Source organism: Anolis sagrei, chromosome 6, assembly GCF_037176765.1.
Source record: "Anolis sagrei isolate rAnoSag1 chromosome 6, rAnoSag1.mat, whole genome shotgun sequence".
Classification (NCBI taxonomy): Eukaryota; Metazoa; Chordata; class Lepidosauria; order Squamata; family Dactyloidae; genus Anolis; species Anolis sagrei.
Window position 1 is genome coordinate 57,674,208 of NC_090026.1, and position 24,574 is coordinate 57,698,781.

The 24,574-nt window shown below is 45.8% G+C and overlaps 1 protein-coding gene across 10 annotated transcripts in view; it reads left to right on the forward strand.

Moving 5' to 3' along the window:
- Window positions 1–24,574, forward strand: part of FHOD3 (formin homology 2 domain containing 3) — a 496,353-nt gene that overhangs the window by 197,819 nt on the left and 273,960 nt on the right. For all 10 annotated transcript variants that reach the window (XM_060781410.2, XM_060781412.2, XM_060781413.2 and 7 more), the window contains exon 6: window positions 23,329–23,423. In XM_060781410.2, the coding sequence (XP_060637393.2) occupies window positions 23,329–23,423 (95 nt within the window). The remainder of the gene's footprint in view (window positions 1–23,328; window positions 23,424–24,574) is intronic.

Sequence of the window (24,574 nt, forward strand, 5' to 3'; positions counted from 1 at the left end):
GGTCTATAACCTTATCACTCAAGGGCTCCCACCACTTGAGTCGTCTGGATCCCATGGAAACCAGAGCCAGTGGATAATTATTTTACATTCTGTACTGTTCTACGTCTGTTTTTATGACTAGTTTAATGAGGTGATGGTCACTTTCTGGGCGTATGTCCACTATAAAGGTTTTGATTACAGGCAACAACCCTGGTGAAATTATAAAGTAATCTAGGACACTCCCCCCCCCCTTACTGAGTGATAAGTGTATAGTCTGGATGATTCCTCTAGATGGCTGCCATTCATGATTAGTAATAAATGTTTATAAATTAGTGAGAATAATTCCAGTCCATTCTTGTGAAATTTCACATCTCTTGAGTTCCTACTAAGTGAGAATTGATTCTCCAAATACAACCGAAAATGCTGACCCAGTTCCTCATTTGATTTTCCCATCCTCATGTTAAAATCGCCACCTAAAACAATGTTCATGAGCTAGTGTGTGCCAGTGGCTGGGCTGGTTGGACTACTAGATTGCTCCTCCTTTGCTTTCAATTTAAATTGATGGTTGGAAGACTCCACCTTGCAATCCCATTATATTATTTATTTTATTTATCGTGTCAGTATCAACCAGACAATTAGAATCAAAGAATCAAAGAGTTGGAAGAGTCCTCATGGGCCATCCAGTCCAACCCCCTGCCAAGAAGCAAGAATATTGCATTCAAATTACCCCTGACAGATGGCCATCCAGCTTCTGTTTAAAAGCTTCCAAAGAAGCCTCCACCACACTCTGGGGCAGAGAGTTCCACTGCTGAACAGCTCTCACAGTCAGGAAGTTCTTCCTCATGTTCAGATGGAATCTCCTTTCTTGTAGTTTGAAGCCATTGTTCCGCGTCCTAGTCTCCAGGGAAGCAGAAAACAAGCTTGCTCCCTCCTCCCTGTGTCTTCCTCTCACATATTTATACATGGCTATCATATCTCCTCTCAGCCTTCTCTTCTTCAGGCTAAACATGCCCAGCTCCTTAAGCCGCTCCTCATAGACCCTTGATCATTTTAGTCGCCCTCCTCTGGACACATTCCAGTTTGTCAATATCTCTCTTGAATTGTGGTGCCCAGAATTGGACACAATATTCCAGGTGTGGTCTAACCAGAGCAGAATAGAGGGGTAGCATTACTTCCCTAGATCTAGACACTATGCTCCTGTTGATGCAGGCCAAACTCCCATTGGCTTTTTTTGCCGCCACATCACATTGTTGGCTCATGTTTAACTTGTTGTCCACGAGGACTCCAATATCTTTTTCACACGTACTGCTCTCGAGCCAGGCATTGTCCCCCATTCTGTATCTTTGCATTTCATTTTTTCTGCCTAAGGTGAGTATCTTGCATTTGTCCCTGTTGAACTTCACTTTGTTTTTTTTTTGCCCATCTCTCTAATCTGTCAAGATAGTTTTGAATCCTGCTCCTGTCCTCTGCAGTATTGGCTATCCCTCCCAATTTGGTGTCATCTGCAAACTTGATGATCATGCCTTCTAGCCCTTCATCTAAGTCATTAATAAAGATGTTGAACAGGACCGGGCCCAGGACAGAACCCTACGGCACTTCGCTCATCACTTCTTTCCAAGATGAAGAGGAAGCATTGGTGAGCACCCTCTGGGTTCGTCCATTTAACCAATTACAGATTCATCTCACTGTAGTTTTGCCTAGCCCACATTGGACTAGTTTGTTTGCCAGAAGGTCATGGGGGACCTTGTTGAAGGCCTTACTGAAATCCAGGTACACTACATCCACGGCATCCCCCGCATCTACCCAGCTTGTAACTCTATGGGAAAAAAAAGATCAGATTAGTCTGGCATGACTTGTTTTTGATAAATCCATGTTGACTATTAGCTATGACTGCATTTGTTTCTAAGTGTTTCCAGACCACTTCTTTAACAATCTTTTCCAGAATCTTGCCTGGTATCGACATGAGGCTGACCAGACGGTAATTGTTTATGTCATACTTTTTCCCCTTCTTGAAGATTGGAACTACATTGGCCCTCCTCCAGTCTACTGGAACTTCTCCCGTTCTCCAACAACTCTCAAAGATGATTGCCAGAGGTTTAGAAATGACTTCTGCTAGTTGCTTCAATACTCTTGGGTGTAGTTGATCTGGCCCTGGGGACTTCAACTCATTTAGAGCGGCCAGGTATTCCTGGACGACTTGTTTCCCAATTTGGGGTTGGATGTCCTCTAATCCCTCATCCACTCCATCGTGCTGAGGTTGAAGGTGACTTTCTTTTTGTCAGAAGACCGAGGCAATGAAGGCCTTTTCCCTATCCCCTGTCAGCATTGCCCCATCTTCTCCTCGAAGAGGCCCTATCGCCTCCTTGTTTTTCCTTTTACTACTGACATAAGAAAAGAAGTCCTTTTTATTGTTTTTAATGTCCCTGGCAAGCCTGATCTCGTTTTGTGCTTTAGCCTTGCCGACCTTTTCCCTACAGGTGTTGGCTATTTGTTTGAATTCTTCTTTGGTGATTTCTCCCTTTTTCCACTTCTTGTGCATGTCTCTTTTGTGTCTTAGCACAGTTAGAAGTTCTTTGGACATCCATTCTGGCTTCTTTGCACTTGTCCTATTTTTTCTCTTTGTTGGCACGGTTTGCAATTGCGCCTTGAGTATTTCACTCTTGAGAAATTCCCATCCATCCGTAACTCCCTTGTCTTTTAGTATCTGTGTCCACGGAATGCTGCTCAGCGTTTCCTTCATTTTTTGGAAATCAGCTCTCCTAAAGTCCAAAATGCGGGTTTGACTTGTCTTAGTTTCGGCCTTCCTTTGTACCTCAAATTGCAGGAGCACATGGTCACTTGCCCCTAAGGATCCTACCACTTCGACCGCATCGATCAGGTCCTCCGCATTTGTTAGGATGAGATCAAGAGTAGCCAATCCCCTTGTTGCCTCTTCTACCTTCTGGACCATGAAATTGTCTGCAAGGCAAGCAAGGAATTTGTTGGACCTTGTACTCTTGGCCGAGTTTGTTTTCCAGCAAATATCGGGATAGTTGAAATCGCCCATGACTACTACATCTCTTCTCTGTGCCTGTTTGGTCAACTGTTGGCAGAAGACTTCATCAAGTTCTTCCTCCTGGCTTGGGGGTCTGTAGTAGATGCCTACAACGACATCTTTTTGAGTCCCAGTTCCCTTGATTCTTATCCAGATGATTTCAAGCTGGTTTCCCAGATTGCTGTCTTGAATCTCTTCTGCAGCATAAGAGTTTTTGACATATAAGGCTACTCCGCCTCCTCTCCCCTTTGTTCGGTTTCTGTGAAAGAGGTTATACCCCTCGATATCTACATTCCAGCAATAGGAGTCATCCCACCAGGTTTCAGTGATCCCTATGATATCATATTTGTGGTGTTGTGATAAAAGTTGGAGTTCGTCTTGTTTATTTCCCATGCTCTGTGCATTAGTGTAAAGACATGTGAGCCCCTGAGATCTTCCCTTGATCTGTTTAATTGGGATTATTGTGCTTTTGGTACTTGGTCCTTGTTGTGTTTGTGCAGCCCTCCGTTTAGCCTTCTGGCGATTTGCAGACATTATGGGTAAAGTAGTGTTCGCAAGGCTGTTGTCCCCCTCCCCCGGTGGACCTAGTTTAAAGTGCGTCTAATGAGGTTTGCGAGTCTGTGAGCAAAAAGGTGTTTTCCTACTTGTGTGAAATGCACCCCATCCCTTGCCAGTAGGCCATCCTCCTGGAAAAGCAGGCCATGGTCGAGGAAGCCAAAGCGTTCCTCCTGACACCATTTTCTAAGCCAGTCATTGACCTGTACTATTTTTCTGGCTCTTGTGGGTCCGTGTCTTACAACAGGGAGGAGGGATGAAAAGACCACCTGTACATTACATTCTTTTAGCTTTGCTCCTAGAGCTCGAAAATCATTTGTGATCTTTTGAAACGTATGCCTTGCAGTATCATTGGTTCCTACATGAATCAACATGAGGGGAGGACGGTGATGGGGCTTGAGGAGCCTGGTGAGCCTCTGAGTGATATGGTGTATTTTTGCCCCCGGTAGGCAGCATATTTCTCGAGCCATCCCATCCGGTCTGGAAATGACAGCTTCCCTTCCTCTAAGGAGGGAGTCGCCTACTACCAAGACCTGTTTACTTTCGGGAATGACAGGGCCTCTTTTGTGCAATGTAGTGTGTAGGTCTCCAGAAAAGTGATCTTGTTGGTGTGAATTGTGTAGGTGAAAAGTGTTGTCCTCCTCCTCGACATCCCCGGTGCATTCGTCAAGGACAATCCATTGAGATTCGTCCAAGAGCCTATGGTACTCCTGTATGTGTTCCTGTTGCACCTGGTCTATGGTTGGGGATGGTACACCTGCACGATTGTGCAAGTGTGAATGTTGTGAAGTGTTGTCCCAGTCAGGGCTATCCCCTGCACACTGATCAAGGATGAGCCACTGATCAGTATCTAAGCCATTCTGGTCTTCCCCAATATGTTGTGTTTCTTGGTCAGGTGATAGTTGTGTGAGAATTTGGAATCTATTGTGTAACTGCAGCTGAGCGGAAGTATTCTGAGGAGGCTTCCGGGTCCTATGTGTCCTTCTAAGGGTGACATTTCTCCAAGCCTGGGGGTTGTCCACATCTGAGGTGCTGTTCTCTTGAGCCTCCCCGTAGTGTTGGTGTGATATGGGCTGCGTTTCTAGGACAGTGTGGTGTGTGGTGTCTAAGAACAGCTCAAGTTCCTGAATGTCCTTAAGGGTCTTAATACGGTCCTCGAGTTGCCAGATCCTGTGTTCCATGCGAGTGATCTGTTTACACTTGGGGCAGATGTAATTGAGTAATTGTAGTGTGAAAAAGCTGAACATGCCACAGCTTGTGCATGAGACGGGAAGTTTTCGTGTTTGTTCCATCTGGAGGTTGCTAATTACTTCCTCTTGGTGTGTGTTTTATGTTGTTGTCTGTATGCAGGGGTGAAAGTATAGGTTACTGAGTGTACGGGTTCTGAGTGACACTGGTTTATATAGGATAACCAGGAAGCCCCGCCTCTCAAACAAAGCAGTTAATTTTTAAACTCAGGAAGCCCCGTGTAAAGATCCCTTACCTTTTTCTGCCTGGATGTCAGGGCCTAGAAGAAGTCTGCCAGCTAGTTTGCAGCTTAGGTGGGCCTGGCAAAAGCAGCAGTAGCCATTTTAAATCAGGGAAGGCACCATTTTAGAGAGGGGGAGTGTCTTAGGCCCGAGTCAGCATGAGAACGGCCAGGATTGGTTTAGGAAAAGGGGCGGAGTGTAGAGAGACTTGGAGGGGAAAAGAGCCTTTTCAGTGAGAAAGAGAGGGAGTTGGAGATTAGAGTAGGGAGAGAAAGGGTATTTTAGAAGTTCGTGCTTGAGATAGTTTAGGAGAAGGCAGTTTGCCATAGGTTTGCCAGCAAAGTCAGCTGAAGCAAACTGGAACAGCTATGAGGGGAAACATAGCTGGATTGTAGTTAGTTAGGCCATAGTTTAGGGTAGCTAAGCTACAGAATTAATCCTGACAGAGATTCTGTTCCTGTTAGGTTTGCTTGTTTAGAAAGAGAAGAAAATCTCTGTATTGTAACAAAGACAGAACCATTATATGTAACCATTACGCATTTCAAGACAAAAGCCAAAATTTCTCTGTAACAACCAAGATATTAAACAGCACTTACTTTCTTGTGTTTTTATCAATAAACTTTCATCGATTATTCAAAATTTTAAAAGCCTGAGTCAAGTGTGCCTTTGTGGCTATAGTTCCTTAAACAGCCTGAACTGTTTTTTTTTTAAAGAAGAAATAATAAGACACAGTGCTTGGTGGTCTTAAAAACATCTTTAATATTTTGGGCAGCTAGAGTGTTCCCTTGCGTCACAGATTGGTGGCAGAGGTTGCGGGATTGATCGATTTGCGATCCATATCTTTATATTGGTGGCAGCAATGCGGGATTGATCAATAGCAATATCTTTAAACAAAGCAGCACTGAAAGCAGTTAAATTTAAACAAAGCTTATCCTGAAGCAGAAGGAAACAAAATGGATTCCTGCTTCCTCAACTTCTGTGGAAAGCCCAGCTGCCCCTTGGGTTCAGACGCTGGTTTATATAGGATAACCAGGAAGCCCCGCCTCTCAAACAAAGCAGTTAATCTTTAAACTCAGGAAGCCCCGCCTCTCAAACAAAGCAGTTAATTTTTAAACTCAGGAAGCCCCGCCTCTCAAACAAAGCAGCACTGAAAGCAGTTAAATTTAAACAAAGCTTATCCTGAAGCAGAAGGAAACAAAATGGATTCCTGCTTCCTCAACTTCTGTGGAAAGCCCAGCTGCCCCTTGGGTTCAGACGCTGGTTTATATAGGATAACCAGGAAGCCCCGATCTGTCGGCAAAGCAGATAAGGTGGGGGTCAGTATTTCAGCAGGTTTGATTTCAAACTCAGATTTTTCAAGGGGAAGGAAAATGTTCTGGTGGATGCATTGTCTTGGATGCCGCAACATGAAGGGGAGAGGCAAGGACAATGCGGAAGTATCTTCTCAGAACAGCAATGGGGTCTGGCAGTACAAACCCGGGCACCCCCACCTTATCTGCTTTGCCGACAGACCGCCCTCTTCTAGTTTTTCCCCCTTCCTACGCTTGCGGTCAGCAAATAGTTTGTATTTCTTTTGGGCCTCCCGTAAAGCTTTTGTCACTTCATCCCACCCAGATCTGATCTTTTCCGGCCATTCCCCACTACATAGGAATTCCTCCTCCTTCCACTCTGGTAGCCTCGGCAAAGGGGCCACTTCTTGACTGTAAATTATTTCAAACGGGGACTTTCTGGTTGTTGAATGAGGGGCTCCATTAAATGCTACTTCTGCAAATGGGAGGAGTTCTGCCCAGTCGTTTTGAAGACAGTTAAAGTATTTCCTCAGGAAGTGCCCCAACGCTTGCTGCATACTCTCGACCCCCCATTCATCATGGGATGAAAAGCAGAGCTCAAACTCCTTTCTGCTCCCCAACAATTGCATGAATCTCCCCCAAAGCTTAGCAGTGAATTGAACACCTCTATCGCTAATGACTTGATCCGGACAGCCATGTAAACGATATATGTGTTTTATAAACAGTTCTGCGAGCTTTTCCACTGATGGGAGTTTGGGTAGCGCATGAAACTCCAGGGGTTTCTGGTAACACTGATTATCTAGACCCGGCACAGTCTGGCTTCAGGCCGGGACATGGAACTGAGACAGCCTTGGTCGCCTTGGTAGATGATCTACGCAGGGAACTAGACAGGGGGAGTGTGTCCCTGTTGGTTCTGCTGGACCTCTCAGCGGCCTTCGATACCGTCGATCACGGTATCCTTCTGGGTCGCCTCATGGACATGGGGCTCGGAGGCACTGCTCTGCGGTGGCTTCGATCCTTCCTTGAGGGACGGACCCAGAAGGTGTCATTGGGTGACACCTGTTTGACTCCACAACCGTTGTTGTGTGGAGTCCCACAGGGTTCAATTCTGTCCCCGATGTTATTTAACATCTACATGAAGCCGCTGGGAGAGATCATTCGGAGTTTTGGACTAAGATGTTATCTCTATGCAGATGATGTCCAAATCTGTCACTCCTTTCCACCTGTCACCAAGGAGGCTGTCGACACCTTGAACCGGTGTTTAGCCGCTGTGTCGGACTGGATGAGAGCTAACAAATTGAAATTGAATCCAGACAAGACAGAGGTCCTACTGGTCAGTCGCAAGGCCGAACAGGGTATAGGGTTACAGCCTGTGTTAGACGGGGTTACACTCCCCCTGAAGACGCAGGTTCGTAGCTTGGGAGTGATCCTGGACTCATCGCTGAGCCTGGAACCCCAGGTCTCAGTGGTGGCCGGGAGAGCTTTCGCACAATTAAAACTTGTGTGCCAGCTGCGCCCGTACCTTGGGAAGTCTGATCTGGCCACGGTGGTCCACGCTCTTGTCACATCCCGGTTGGATTACTGCAACGCACTCTACGTGGGGTTGCCTTTGAAGACTGCTCGGAAACTCCAACTAGTCCAGCGAGAAGCAGCCAGATTGCTCACCGGAGCAGCATACAGGGAGCATACCACCCCCCTGTTGCGCCAGCTCCACTGGCTGCCAATCCAATTCCGAGCACAATTCAAAGTGCTGGTTTTGCCCTACAAAAGCCTATACGGTTCCGGCCCAGTGTATTTGTCCGAACGGATCTCCCTCTACATCCCACCTCGAAGCTTAAGATTTTCTGGGGAGGCCCTGCTCTCGACCCCGCCACTCTCACAAGTGAGGTTGGCGGGGACGAGGAGCAGGGCCTTCTCGGTGGTGGCCCCCCACCTGTGGAACTCACTCCCCGGGGAGATTAGATCGGCGACCTCCCTCCTGGCATTCAGGAAAAAAGCTAAAGACCTGGATTTGGGACCAAGCCTTTGGACACGCTGGCAGTTAAATTAAGGATCTGACGACAGACAAGGACAATGGAGTGGAATGGATATATGGACTCTGTACCCGAGCATGAGACTGTCTTAATATTTTATTAAGCGCTGATGTTTTTAATTCTAATTGTTGAATTGCTTATTGCTTTTTGTATTTGTATTACTGTCAATTGTTAGGCATTTAATTATGCCTCCTCTGTAAGCCGCCCTGAGTCCCCCCCGGGGTGAGAAGGGCGGGGTATAAGTAAATGAAATTAAATAAATAAATAAATAAATGTGCCTACTTGGAAAATAAATCTAGAACTGTCCAAATGTAACGTTGCCCCCTACTGACAGAAAGTTCGTCCACAAAGTCCATAGCAACACAGCTCCAGGGTTCTGCCACCTTTTGCAACAACCCCATGGGTTTCCCTGTAGCGATTTTGTTTCTGGTGCATAGGTCATATTGAGAAAGGTATGATTTTGTATCCCCTCTCATCCCTGGCCACCAACATTGCCGTGCCAACAGTTTCATTGTTTTGGTGACCCCCAAGTGTCCTGCATCTTTATTATCATGATAGCGTATCATCATCTTTTCCCGCAGATTCTTGGGGATTTACAATTTCCTGTTTACAAATCCCAGTCCATCTTTCCACTCCACCTTTTTTTTATTTCCTTCTAGCCAACTGTCCCCCTGGTATGTTTGTTTAAGTTCCTCCTCCCATCCTTCACCTCCTGCTGCTATTCCCGTGAACTTTTGACTCGGCACTGTCTGTGCCCGGGTTTGTACTGCCAGACCCCATTGCTGTTCTGAGTAGATACTTCCGTATTGTCCTTGCCTCTCCCCTTCATGTTGCGGCATCCAAGACAATGCATCCGCCAGAACATTTTCCTTCCTCTTGAAAAATCTGAGTTTGAAATCAAACCTGCTGAAATACTGACCCCCACCTTATCTGCTTTGCCGACAACTTTCGGGGCAAGGTAATATATTGCAAATTTTTGTGGTCAGTGCACACTTCAATAGGGATACCGCTCCCTTCCAACAAATGTCTCCAATTTTCCAATGCTTTCAATATAGCCAATGCTTCCTTTTCCCATATTGGCCAATTCCTTTCTGACTCACTAAACTTCCTTGACAAGAACCCACATGGCTTCAACCTGCCCTCCGAGTCCTTCTGCATCAATACCGCCCCGTATGCCCAGTCCGAGGCATCGCAATGAATTATAAACTGCTTGTTTGTGTCTGGGTGGATCAGTATCGGCTCTTCTGTGAATCTACTATTTATTCTCTCAAAAGCCTCTTGGCATTCCGTTGACCAAGCCAGTTTCACTCCCTGAGATTTCACCTTGGCTGTCTCGCCCCTCCCTTTGGTTTTCAACAACTCTGTGAGTGGCAGTGTAAGTTGGGCAAAGTCTCTTATGAAAGTCCTATAAAAGTTCGCAAACCCCAAAAAGGATTGTAGTTGCCTGCGCGTCTTTGGGGGTTCCCAATATTTTGCATCCTCCACTTTGGCGGGGTCCATTGCGATGCCCTTGTGTGAAATTCTGTACCCCAGGAAGTCGATTTGCCTTTTATTGAACTCATACTCGAGGAGTGTATAGCTTTCCCTCTCAGTCTCTGGAGCACTTCCCTCACTAACTTTACGTGCTCAGCCTCATTCCTATTAAATATAATAATGTCATCAATAAAAGAAAACACACCTCTATATAGCAGTGGAGGCAGCACCTCATTGATCATCTGTATGAATGCCTCTCCCCTCCTTTTAGTCCGTATGGGCACACACAAGAGTTGAATAATCCGAGAGTGCAGAAAAAAGCCGTCTTTCACCTATCCTTTGGCTTTATCCGTATTTTATGGTAGGCTTCAACCAAATCAAGTTTTGTGAATATTTTCCCTTCCGACAATTGCGATAGCAAGTCTTTGGTTAGTGGCAATGGGTAGCTGGTGGCAGTGCTGACGGCATTCAGTCCTCTATAGTCCACACACAGCCTCAGCGACCCATCCTTCTTTCGCCTGAATAGCACTGGGGCTCCCAAAGGGGATTCTGATGGTTCTATAAAGCCTCGGGCTAGGTTTTTATCTATATATTTCCTCAGTTCCTCCATTTCTTTCGCTGACATAGGGTACAACTTCCTTTTTGGAAGTTCAGCATTTTTATTCAGTTCAATCCTCACTTCCACTCTCCTCTTGGGGGGAAATTTATCTGCCTCCTTTTCGTCAAATACATCCACAAAGTCTTGGTATTCTGGGGGAAGGTCCTTAGCCAATTCCACCAGTTTACTTTGGTTTTCCTCCCCTCGACTACATCCCTCTCTTGGGGTCTCTCGGAAATGCATACTTCTATCTCTCCAATTGATTTTGGGGTTTAATTTCTTTAGCCATGGCATTCCTAGAATTACGTTATACGTAGCCATGTGGGAGATTACACATGTTATTTCTCCTTCCCAGTGGGCTATTCTGCACATCACATTCTCTACACCAAACTTTGCTAGGGCCCCTGATGCTACCGACCCATCTAATTGGGGATTGCAGGGTCACTTTCTTGCACCCTAGTTCTTCTGCCGGCTCTGGAGTGATTATGTTCCTGGGACATCCACAATCAATAAATGCTTTACAGCTAGCCCATTTGTCCTCCCCCTCCAGCTTTATAGGGAATACTAGCATTCCTTGGTCGTGACTCACCAAACCCCCTGCCGGGGCCCCAAGGGGAATATCTTCTTCTGTCCACTTTCCAGCAACAGGCTTTGCTTTGGGCTGAGGGGCCCCTCCTCCCTTCCGCTGCCAGCAATTGGCTGCTTTGTGGCCTAAGCAGCCACAGACAAAGTATCAGCTTCGTTTCTCTTTCGGCTCTCCTCTCCCGGCTGGTCCCTTTTCCAGTCTCCAGCCTTCCTCCTTCTGGCGAGCATGCTGCGGTGTTGATCCCCGATGTCGTCGAACCTGGGCCAGCCTTGTCTCGATGCGTCCTGCCAATTGTATCCACCCCTGGAGCCGTCTCTGGGTCATTGCGGTGCAAAGCCCAAGAAAGTATCTCCTTTCTTAGTTCTTCCTTAAACAGTTCGATTTTTGTAATTTCTGACCATTCTGGAACTTTTTCGGCCAGACACCGGAATTCCTCAGCATATTCTGACACTGGTCTTTGGCCTTGAGATATGGTTTTCAGTTTGTTCCTCGCCCTGACTCGCTCGAGTGGGTCTCGGAAGCGCGCTTCCAGGGCGGCTAGGAACCTTCTCATCGATCCCAGGCATGAATCATGTCTTGCATGGAGCTGGACGTACCAGCTTGCTGCTCCTCTCCTCAATACTTCGCCCACAGCCTGCACCCGGCTGGCTTCCGATCTGAAGGTAGGTGCGTTGTCTTCCATGTAGCCCCTCACCATGGTTAGGAAGAAATCTAGTTCCTCAGCTTCTTCTCTGAACTCGATTCTTCATTCCCCCCTTCTCTGCTGGGGAACTAGTGGTTGTACCTCTCGGGCATCTGCATGCGGTGGCCCTCCCTGGAGCCCTTGTTGCTCCGGGGGCAATCCTCGTAGCCCTGTGCCACGCCCGGCTCCGGCCAGGGGCACCAGGGGTGTAGTTTGGTGGGTGAGTGTGGCTCCCCGCGGCCTCTCCCCCTCCTTGTCGCTCTCCACTCCTCGCCTTCAGCTCGTCTGGGTTTTAGGACGGGCTCCGGTTTCCCGATCGCCCCTTTCGCTTGCGCTCCATAGCGACTCCGTCTGGGGCTGTACTTCCTCCACCAGAGGAGCCAAGCGTTCCATCACTCTTGTCATAACAACGAGGGTGGTTTCCATGGCCATCACTTTCCGCTCCAGATACTCCATTCTCTGGGAGGAGGGGAAATCCAGGTCGCTGCTTCCCCTCACGACATCTACCGGCCCCTTCACTTGTTTCTGGGTTACCCCATTGGGCCGGGCATAAGCAGTAGACGATGCCAAAGCCATTACCCTTTCGAGCTCCACTTCTGGTTCCTCAAAAGGGGATCACTGCTCACCCCCTTCTGCTCCGAGGATGGGATTCTCCTCCTCCTTCAAAACGTCTTCTTCATGCATAGTGGTACCTCACCGTGAATGCGACATAGTGCGGCAATCTCGGCTTAAATGTCAGCTCACAACAGCTGTTTCCAATGAAGACACGGGACTGCACTCTGGTGTCAAAGAGAATCTTTACTACTGGATACATAGACATGTGAAAAACTGAGATTGACCAGCAGTCGCTGGTCGCTCCTTATATACACTCCCCCTCACTTGAAAGTACAATTCCCACCAAATTGAAACCCGGCGCAATATTCCCGCCACACTGTAAGCTGTTGTCTTCCAAGGTCGACAGCTGCAGAGTTCTTATCAATGTCTTATGTCAGGACCCTAGTTTTCAGCGCCAAAACTGCGGGCCTGGAAACTGGATCCTGACACACTTTTTGTTGTTTTTAATATCCCTAGTAAGCCTGAACTCGTTTTTGCTTTAGCCTTGCGGACCTTTTCCTTACAGGTGTTGGCTATTTGTTACAAGTCAGCAACACATATTTTCATGGTTTCATCTTTCATGTTGAAATTGTCCACATGCTTGTGAATGGCTTTTCTGTGTAATCTGACATAGTAGTTGTTAGTGTGGTTCAGCATTTCTGTGTTCTGAAATGCTCTGTCCAAGTTGGTTCATCAGGTGCCCTGCCATGGTTGACTTCTCAGATTGAATTAGTCTGCAGTGCCTTTCATGTTCCTTGATTTGTGTTTGGTCACTTCGTTTGGTGGTCCCTATATAGACTTGTCCACAGCTGCATGTAAACGGTAGACTCCTGTAGAGGTGAGAGGACTTGTCCTTTATTGGATTTTCTTAGTGGATAGTTTGTAGGTTGTGTTTCTTCATCAGGTTTATTTATTTATTTCAGTTACTTCTACCCCGCCCTTCTCACCCCCGAGGGGGGACTCAGGGCGGCTTACAAACGAAGGCTATACAATGCCTATATCAGTTATACAAACATACATAAAAGCAATTTAAACAATTAACAGATTAAAAACATCAATACCTAGTAAACAGTCTCATGCTCAGTGTTCAGAGTTCCGTACATCCATTCCATTCCGTCAGTTCCTGTTTATCGTCGGGTCTTTCCTTTAGCTTCCAGAATGTCCAAAAGCTTGGTCCCAAATCCAGGTCTTCAGTTTTTTTCTGAACGATAAAAGGGAAGTCGCTGATCTAATCTCCCCGGGGAGTGCATTCCACAGGTGAGGGGCCACCACTGAGAATGCCCTGCTCCTCGTCCCCGCCAGCCTCACTTGTGATAGCGGCGGGGTCGAGAGCAGGGCCTCCCCAGAAGATCTTAAACACCGAGGTGGGACGTAGAGGGAGATCCGTTCGGACAAATACACTGGGCCAGAACCGTATAGGGTTTTGTAGGTCAAAACCAGCACTTTGAATTGTGCTCGGAATTGGATCGGCAGCCAGTGGAGCTGACATAGCAGGGGGGTAGTATGCTCCCTGTATGCTGCTCCGGTGAGCAATCTGGCTGCCTCTCGCTGGACTAGTTGGAGTTTCCGAGCAGTCTTCAAAGGCAACCCAACGTAGAGCGCGTTGCAGTAATCCAACCGGGATGTAACAAGAGTGTGGACCACCGTGGCCAGATCTGACTTCCCAAGGTACGGGCGCAGCTGGCACACACGTTTTAATTGTGCGAAAGCTCTCCCAGCCACCGCTGAGACCTGGGGTTCCAGGCTCAGCGATGAATCCAGGTTGACTCCCAAGCTGCGAACCTGTGTCTTCAGGGGGAGTGTAACCCCGTCTAACACAGGCTGTAACCCTATGCCCTGTTCGGCCTTACGACTGACCAGTAGGATCTCTGTCTTGTCTGGATTCAATTTCAATTTGTTAGCTCTCATCCAGTGCCGGATCTAGATAATCAGTGTCTACCAGAAACCCCTGGAGTTGTGTTGCCACCACATGTTCCATGACTTTGCCCAAGTAGGGGAGATTGGAGACTGGCCGATAGTTGTCGAATTGAGTGGGATCCAGTGATGGTTTCTTCAACAGCGGTTTTATGATAGCTTGTTTTAAGCTTGCTGTAAACTTTCCTTCCTGTAGGGAGGCATTAACCATCACCTTCTCCCACTCTGCCAAACCCCCTCTGGCTTCTTTTATCAGCCAGGATGGGCAGGAGTGTAGGATGCATGTGGTAGGTCGCACCTCTCCAAGGATCCTGTCCACATCCTCAAGCTGAACCAATTGAAAAGAATCCAACAAAACTGACAAGCAGATGCTCTCATTACATCCCCAGAGACTGCCGTTAACATGACATCAAAACCCGACCAAATCCGCTCAATTTTATCCGCGAAAAATCGAGCAAATGCTTCACAGCGAGCCACCGAGTTATCCGTGGCGTCCCTTAGGTTCCCTAAGCGGTCAGTAGTTCCCTTGATGTATGCTAAGAACACTTTTGGATCCTTGTCTTTACTCTTGTTGCTTATTCTTGGTCTTGTAGCTCTTCTGGTTTCTCTGGTGGAGTATCCATTGGCCTGTAGAATCTGTCTGCTAAAAATTGGTTGCTAGTGGATGGCATTCTGTTGGCTACTAATGTGAGCAACCCAAATGACTGAATCAACTGACAAGTTTACTCAAGCAGTATAGCATTGTTGAGCTGCTTCATAGGACAATACCAAATAAGATACCTTGTGGCATCACAATGGTTGATATTACCCATAGTGTCCATCAGGTGATGTCTGTGTATACACTGGACTCCCTGATTCTTTGAAGAATATGTTCATAATGAGTAAAATGTTGGCCTTGTGAAAATAAAATCAGTTGCTCTTCTGCTGAATATATTGATCCTAGGTCAAATTTTCCTAAAATTGTTTATTCCGCTCTTGATTCTTATTTTCTGTATTCCACTTGCTTATGATTACACCAAGTTTTGTTTGGGTGTGTTTTTGATTTCCTCCTGGACTCCACTATAGAATTGTTAAGTTGCCTCTGCCTCCTCCTCCTCCTCCTCCTCCTCCTCCTCCTCCTCCTCCTTTTTCTTCTTCTGTCCTTGCAGCATAAACATCATTATAGTTCTTTGATAAGAGTTCATTGAAGTCTTCTTGATACAATTCACTCAAATTTTGCATTATATCGATTCACTCCTTTTATATCTTGCCTCACTATTGATGACACCCCATTTTATCATTAGATTTTCATTTCCTGAGTAAAAACACCATCTATTCCTGAGTAAAATACTGACTGTAGTTCATAAACCCCAAGTATTGCAATGTTCTGGCCTGCAGCTCTCTAAAGACAAAATTACCTCACAGGGAGGCTGGAAGGTTAAATTTCCTTCTATTTTTCAAAGCATACAATACAGTTGCAAGGCAAAGTTTCATCTGAAAGTTGTTATCCTCTCACATCCTCATATCCTTCACCCTGCCCCCCCCCCTTGACTGTGCCCACCCCATTTTCATGGAAACACTTTGTCCTGGTCAGTTCTTGCATCAGGTGTGCTACTGGCCAAAGCATGACCTACTTCCATGGTTCCCCACAACACCAGGAAAGGAAGTCATGACATGCTCATATGTTCCAATTCTCCTTTTACTATGTTTAGCTTTTCACATTCCATGTTCTTATTATGTCTTTACAACTTCAGACTTTTATTTCACCTCTGAGCGCATTTCCATCTGAATGTTCTCTCAGCATGTCTAGTTGCATCACTAGTCACAGCACTGCTCATAGTTATCCTCTCCTGTTCTCCAGTAGCTTCTTGAATCTGGAAGTCTCATCTTCTAGCACTATCTCTTGTTTCATTTTTCATTCTCTCATCATCAGGGTTTGTGGAAAAGACGTTCAAAAGGGGTTTACCATGCCTCCTTCAGCATAGTACTAAGAATTGTTAACTAGAGTTCCTTCGTTGTTATCTCTGAGAGATTTTCACCCTCCATACACAGATTATTTATTTATTTATTTATTTATTTGACTTGTATACCGCTGCTCCCAATTTGGCTCGGAGCTGTTTACAACAGTAGATTAAAACAATACAATTAACTTTAAAATACAATAAAAACAAGAACAGACATAGTCCCGAGTTATTCATCCATCGAAAGCTTGTCGGAAGAGAAAGGTTTTACAGGATTTTCGAAAAGCAAGTAGGTCTCGGATAGATCGGGTTTCAATTGGCAAGGCATTCCATAAATAAGGGGCTAGAATTGAGAAGGCTCTCTGCCTAGTAGAGGACAGATTATAAGTCCGGATGTTGGAGACTTCAAACAAATTCTGGTTTTCGGAGCGAAGTAATCTCTGGGGTTGGTAGGGGGATAAGCGGGCCCTCGGGTACGCCGGCCCCAGACCATATAAGGCCCTAAAGGTTAATACCAGCACCTTGAAAGCAATCTGGTACTCAATCGGTAGCCAGTGCAGCTGTTGTAGAATTGGGGTGATACGACAACTCGCCGGCACCCCAGCGAGAAGACGAGCCGCCGCCTTTTGCACCAGCTTCAGTTTCCGGATCACTGACAAAGGAAGGCCAATGTAGAGGGCGTTACAGTAGTCAAGCCTCGAGATGACCGTCTCCTGGATCACCGTAGCCAGGTTGTTCCTAGATAGGTAGGGAGCCAGTCGCCTAGCCTGACGTAGATGGAAAAATGCAGATCTGCTCACAGCAGACACCTGGGCCTCCATTGTGAGCAGAGAGTCCAATAAGACACCAAGACTTTTTACAGAAGGTGACGGACGTAGTGTCTCTCCATCCAGGGTAGGCAGCTGGATCTCCCTCCCACCTGGACTGCTCAGCCAAAGGATCTCCGTCTTCGCTGGGTTCACCCTCAACCTGCTGGCACGCAACCATCCAGTAACGGCCTCAAGGCACTGAGGGAAATTCTCGGGTACAGAGTCCGGCCGGCCCTCCATCCTCAGAATGAACTGAGTGTCATCAGCGTACTGGTGGCACTCAAGCCCAAAGCTCCGCACTAGTCGGGCAAGCGGTCGCATATAGATGTTAAACAATAGAGGAGAGAGAATAGCTCCATGCGGGTTCCCGCAAGTTAGCGGAGATCTCTCAGAAACCATCCCTCCCCTCACCACACGCTGTCCCCGATTCTGGAGGAAGGAGGACACCCATTTAAGGGGTATCCTCCTAACCCCAGTCATGGCTAGGCGTTGGGTCAATAGATTGTGATCGACCGTATCAAATGCTGCTGTGAGGTCCAATAACACAAGCAGCGCTTATCCGCCTTGATCCATCTGGCAGCGAAGCTGATCTGTGATGGCAACTAGTACAGTCTCCATCCCGTGCCCCCTACGGAAGCCGGACTGGAAGGGATCAAGTCCAGCTGTTTCATTAAGGAACTGCTGCAACTGTTCCGCTGCTGCCCTTTCAACCACCTTGCCCAGAAACGGAAGGTTTGAGACTGGGCGGTAGCTAGAGGGAACCGAACGATCTAAGTCTGGTTTTTTTCCGCAGCGGAGATACCATCGCCTCTTTTAAATCTTCTGGGAAAAACTCCTTGCTCAAGGGAACTATTTATTATATTCAACAGAGGTTCACGTAATCCCTCCAGGCAAGATTTTACTAGCCAAGAGGGACATGGATCAAGGGAGCAGGTGGTCGGCCTAGTTGCAGTCAGGATCCTATCGACAGCCTCTGCATCCAGCGGGGTAAACCGGTCGAGGATGTGCCCAACGAGTGGCCACGGAGTCTCAAGTTCACTTACTGTATCAATCGTGGCAGGGAGATCCCGGCGGAGAAGCGAGATCTTGTCTGCGAAGTAGCTCTGGAAAACCTCAGCAGAAGGGGCCAGATCATTATTGTTTGGGACAGAAGGGATTGTTGTCAGGGATCTAATAATCTTAAATAATTGTGCTGGGTGTGAGCTCACAGACGCTATCAAGGAAACATAATAAGATTTTTTGGCCTTGGTGATAGCATGCTCATAAAGCTCTCTAAAATTCTTATAAGCTGATTCCGATTCCCCATCACAGAGTTCCCGCCACACGACCTCTAGCTGTCTCTTTTCCCGTTTCATCGCACAGAGCTCCTCAGTGAACCAAGGAGACCGATTCTTATGGGGTCGGAGAGGGCTTCTAGGGGCGGTCTAGGGGAGATTCTAACAGGTTAAATTATGAAGCAATATATAAAAACTTTTCCTTCTTTCTTTTTTCTTTTTTTACAAAGTTTAGAACTGGCTCCCAGTCCAGAAATGTGTGTAGGGCTTTTTGTGTGCATCTGAATATTGAAAGTGTTTTTTCATGCACAAAACCAAGTTTCCTTTTATTTCAATGAATGTTAATTAATTCCGCCTTACAGAACTGTTTCTGCTCATTGGATTTGAAAGCTTCCTTGCATGAACCTCTTACTTCAATTCCTTTCACAACATATTGTCAGACTTTCAGTCCAGTCTTTAAGCCATTGTAATGCATGGGACCTCTTTTTAGCCATTTTGGTCCATCTGATTTCAGGTTTAAGACTGTTGCCATGTCACATACCCCACTTTCAGTTCAGCTTCAGCTACTGGATGGATGGTCTGTCATGGTTTTGTAGAATTTTGTAAGGCATTGAGAAATGTGGTTGTTGTAGTCCAAAGACATCTTCTGAAGGGCCACATTCTTCTCACCCTTTGGACACAATATTGTACTGCTTCCTTTCATAGACTTTTTGAGAATAATATGTAGAACTTCCACTTAGAATAAACAGTTCTTCTCCTGTCCTGCACCACCTCTGACTATAATAAATTATTTTGGATCCTTTTCTACTGAAATGTTTAAATTACATTGTTTAATAGCAAAATTGTGTTGTTGGAAATTTATAATGGTTATAAACATTTGTTAGAGGTGTTGGAGGAAAATTTGGAGAGTGGACAACAAGAAGATTAAACCAGTCCATAATCCAGGGAATAAAGCCCAACTGCTCATTGAAGAGAAGAATATTAAAGGCAAAGAACAAGCCCTATGAGGAGCGGCTTAAGGAGCTGGGCATGTTTAGCCTGAAGAAGAGAAGGTTGAGAGGAGACATGATAGCCATGTATAAATATGTGGGAGGAAGTCATGGGGAGGAAAGAGCAAGCTTGTTTTCTGCTGCCCTGGAGACTAGTACATGGAACAATGGCTCAAAATTCAAGAAAGGAGATCCCACCTGAACATTAGGAAGAACTTCCTGACTGTGAGAGCTGTTCAGCAGTGAAACTCTCTGTGGTGGAGGTTCTTTCTTTGGAAGCTTTTAAACAGAGGCTGGATGGCCATCTGTCCGGGTGCTTTAAATGCGATTTTCCTGCTTCTTGACAAGGGATGGCCCATGAGGTCTCTTCCAACTATGATTCTAAGTGACTGACTCGACCTTGAAGGAGCTGGGGGTGGGGACTGCCAACAGGAAACTCTGGTGTGGTCTAGTCCATGAGGTCATGAAGAGTCGGAAGCGACTGAATAAATAAACAATATAAACATTTATGGAGCATGAGAGTATGATTTAGAAATTATGATTGTATTGGTAGAATTGCCAGGTGCTTTAAATGAGCCCTTTTGATGTTTTTTTTTAAAGTAAAACTGGAGATAGCAGAATATAAAACCATAAATTAAAAAACACTGTAAAATATAAAAATCCTGTAACATCTAAATAAAGATTAAGATTAAGCAAAACAAAGGTTCAGAGATTGTAAAAGCACTAAAATAATTTATTAAAAACTAGCTTGGGGACCTGGCGCTGCCCAGGTTATTTGAGAAAGGAATTGTCCATCAAGTTTGGTCTTTATCAGTTATTTATATGGCTCGCAGTGCTCTTAGTGAGTTAGTGAAGGTACTGCGAGACCTATCATCTGTGGTCCATCCTCCTCCAAACTGCGCCAGGATGGAGAGTGGGTGATGGGGACTCTGCATGCCAATTTTGGTCTTGATCAGTCATTGGATGAGGTTTGCAGCGGTCTCAGGAAGTGAGTGAAGTTACTTCAAGTCCCATCATCCATGGTCCATCCTCCTCCAAACTGCAGTAGGATGTAGAATGGGTCATGGGTGCTCTGTGTGCCAAGTTTGGTATTTATTGGTCATTGTTGGGGACCGGAGTGGTCTCTGGAAACCGAAGTGCTGGAAAGTACTACAAATATCATCATCCATTGTCTGCCATCCTCCAAACCACAGTAGGATGTAGAGTGAGTCTCAGGGAGCAAATTTTGGTCTTTATCGGTCTTTGTTGGGGGCCACAGTGCTCCCTGGGAACTAAGCCGTTTGAAAGTACAACAAATACCATAATACGTTGTCCACCTCCCCCAAACAGCACCAGGACGTAAAGGGGTTCACGAGGGTTATATGTGCCAAGTTTGGTCCAGGTCAGTTGCTCGTGCAAGTCTCTGTGGCCTGTGAAAGTGAGAGCCAATCAGAAAGCTGCCACATACACTTCCGCCCTTCCTCCACATACATACATACAAACAATGACTTTTATTATATACTAGCTTGTGGACCTGGCGCTGCCCGGGTTATTAGAGAAAGTGGGTAATGGTCTTTATTGGTCATCGGATAATGTTTTCAGGAAGTGAGTGAAGGTACTTGAAGTGTCATCATCCATGGTCCACCCTTCTCCAAACAGCAGCAGGATATAGAGTGGGTCATGGGGGCTCTGTGTGCCAAGTTTGGTCTTTATCAGCCATTGGATGAGGGTGGTAGTGGTTTCAGTAAGTGAGTGAAGGTAATGCAAGTCCCATCATCCAAAGTCCAAACTGCAGCAGGATGTAGAGTGGGTCATGGGGGCTCTGTGTGCTAAGTTTGGTCAAGATTGGTCATTGGATGAGGGTTGCAGCAATCTTGGGAAGGGAGTGGAGGTACTTGAAGTCCCATCATCCACGGTCTGTCCTCCTCCAAACTGCACCAAGATGTAGAGTGGGTCATGGGGGCTCTGTGTGCTAAGTTTGGTCTTGATCAGTCATTGGATTAGGGTCACAGTGGTTTCAGTAAGTGAGTTAACGTACTGCAAGTCCCATAATCCATGGTCAACCCTCCTCCAAAACTGCAGCAGGATGTAGAGTGGGTCATGGGGGCTCTGTGTGCCAAGTTTGGTCTAGATTGGTCATTAATGAGGGTTGCAGCAATCTTGGGAAGGGAGTGGAGGTACTTGAAGTCCCATCATCCATAGTCTGTCCTCCTCGAAAGTGCACCAGGATGTAGAATGGGTCATGGAGACTCTGTGTGCCAAGTTTGGTCTTGATCAGTCATTGGCGAGGGTCTCAGTGGTCTCAGGAAGTGAGTGAAGTGACTGCAAGTCCCATCATCCATTGACAAATTCTTCCAAACCGCACCAGGATGTAGAATGGGTCATGCAGGCTCTCTGTGTAAATTGTGGTCCTGACCCATCATTGTTGGCAGTTGTAATGGTCTTAGGAAGGGAGTGCAGGTATTTCAAGTCCCATCGTCCATGGTGCATCCTCCTCCAAACTGCACCAGGATGTAGAGTGCATCATGGAGACTCAGTGTGCCAAGTTCGATCTTTATCGCTAATTGGATGAGGGTTGCAGTGGTCTCAAGAATTGAGCAAAGGTACTGCATGTCCCATAATCCATGGTCCATCCCCAGCCAAACCACACCAGGACGTAAAGTGGGTCATGAGAGGTCTATGTGCCAAGTTTGGTCCTGATCAGTCATTGGATGAGGTTAACCGCGGTCTCAGAATGTGAGTGATGGTACTGCAAGTCCGATCATCCATGGTTCATCCTCCTCCAAACTGCAGTAGGCTGTAGAGTGGGTCTTGTGTGCTCTGTGTGCCAAGTCTGGTCTGTATTGGTAATTTTCTGACAGAGCCTAAGGCCTTTCCTTTCCTCTCTTTGTCATCTTGGAATTGAGGCTGGCCAATCAGAGACCATATGCAAATTTCCTTCTGTCATGTCCCTGTTTCTGTCATGAACCCTTTTCTCCACCAGGGGCTCCTGTTGAAGCAGGCCAATCAGGGATCATATGCAAATAGCACCACAGCAGCAGCCAGTCAGAATCTTGGAACTTTCAGGCTGGCCAATCAGAAAGCCGGCACATACACCGCCACACATCCGCCGCATACAAACTTTGACTTTTATTATATATATAGATATAGATATAGATATCTGGAAGAGTAAAATGACATTCACCTGGTATCAAAAAGGGTGTGATGTGAAAGGGCTTTAGACAAACAGTGTATCACCAAATGATCTCTTCCTTTTATTTGCCGGTTTTGTTTAATTGATACAAAGCTATGGAGGGACAAGTAAGAAAATATAAAAGGAAACACTGCTTTTTATGCCCTGAATTGCGGGGGGAGCTATTTTCTTTGTTTTTTCTTCATTAGCTTTTAAAGAGCAGCACATGATAGATTAGAGCCATAAAAAAGCAGTTGTGCAGAAAATTTTGCATAATAACTCTTATTTCTTACCACTGGATGTACCGATAGGAATTGTAATCCAATGATGAAAAGGTAGCTTTGGATTTGCCATTGACAAAGATGTAGACTGTCCCATACACAAAAATTTACACGTCATGGCCTGCCTTATAAAAAGCCAGGTATGATTAGTGGATCCATTGTTGTGTGGCCGATAAATCCTTTCAGAGGTTTATGGCCACTTTTCTCATTGCTGTCCTGGTTTACTCATGAGCAATCCAGGGACTGGATCCTGCTCCCAGAAGAGATTTAATACAAGAAATACTCCCATATGACCCAGAACATTTGCAAGGAAACAGCTGTATATCTGAGAGTAAATTCACCTCCTCTATGACCATGGTACACTGGCTCCCCTTGAAGAAAGCTGTGGGCTTTCCACAGAAACATGAATACATGCACACACTGGCCATGTTTAGATACCAAATTTATTTTATTAAAAGGGTTGGCAACTGTAATCATTGGGATTGTATTAAAAGTACATTTCACATAAACCTACATTCCAACTAGACAAGTTATTCAAAGTATTTGGATTGCCATCTGTTGTAATTTAAAATACTTTGTCATTTCTCATTCATGTCTGAGACCCAAGTATTCATAATATGACTAACATAGTAAGCAACTGAATTTAGCTAACTTCCTCTATCTTCTTTATATCCTTAGCCCTGGGACAAATTATGCTGTATGTGGATGGGATGAATGGTGTAATAAATCACAATGAAACAATCCAGTGGCTGTACACCCTCATTGGGTCAAAGGTAAGAAAGAACCCACACACTGATAGTTCATGCTGAATTTACGCTAGATTTCAAAAATATTTACATACTTTTTACATGTTTATCTTTAAAACAATAAGAGGAATGCCATCTTGGTAACTTAATACATTTCACGAGAATGATTTCTCCAACAAGAACTACAAATATAAAGGAGAGTGCTATTTCCCTTTCCTTTTTCAGTAAAAACTCTCTCTTTTCTTAGTGCTAATTATGGGCCAGTCTGCATTCAAGCTATTTAAAAGTGCTATTGATTAATTTTAATGAAAGGCTATCAAGTTAACATACATCTTTCCATGCATGTTAAGTTCTCTTGAATGTGCTTCCGAAACAGAAGTGACACAGGGAAGACCCACTCAGGTGCACCTACACTGTAGAATTAAAAGCAGTATGACACCACTTTAACTATTTTGACAGTTGTACTTTCTAACCAATTCTGCTATAGAGTGCTGGTGCTTCACCAAACTATGATTCCATAGCATTGGGGTCAAACAAACTTATTTTTTCTTTGTGGTCTCTATGAATGCACACATATGGCACGACTGTGCCTGCATAGGCTTCAACAGAAAGCTTCCCAAGCTGAATCTATGCACTTTTTGGCAGTAACTCTGTCAACTCCTCTCATGGCATAAAAGGCGCCCTGGCCGTACGACCCCTAGTTTCTTTTTTTTCACCGTGCAGCTCTCTTTAAAACTCCATTGAGAATGTTGTCAACATGCTTCAAATGGTGCTCCCAATGTGCCTCGGAGAATCCAGACTCAGATGGTCATGCAAAGTGTTTCCTTTGTCTGGGAGAAGGCCACGTTGTTGGGTCTTGCCGCCATTGCCAGGCATTCACATCCCAGGCAAGAAAGAACAGCAGCATGCCTCAAGGCTCTGCTGTACCAGCAATCCTCGGAGCCTTCAACTTCTTCAGCCCCTCCAGGCCGGCACCACCAGTAGCTCGATCGAAAGGCTCAGTGGCCTCTAAGAGCTCAATGTCTTACGAGCATTGAAAGCACCATGATGCATGAAGAAGCATGATGACTGTGCTTATCAACCTCATCCAAGACCTCTGTCTAGCAACATTTCTTTGATCTCACAGAGATCAGTCCAAATGAACACCGCCACTCCACCATCCAAATCCTCGATGCAGA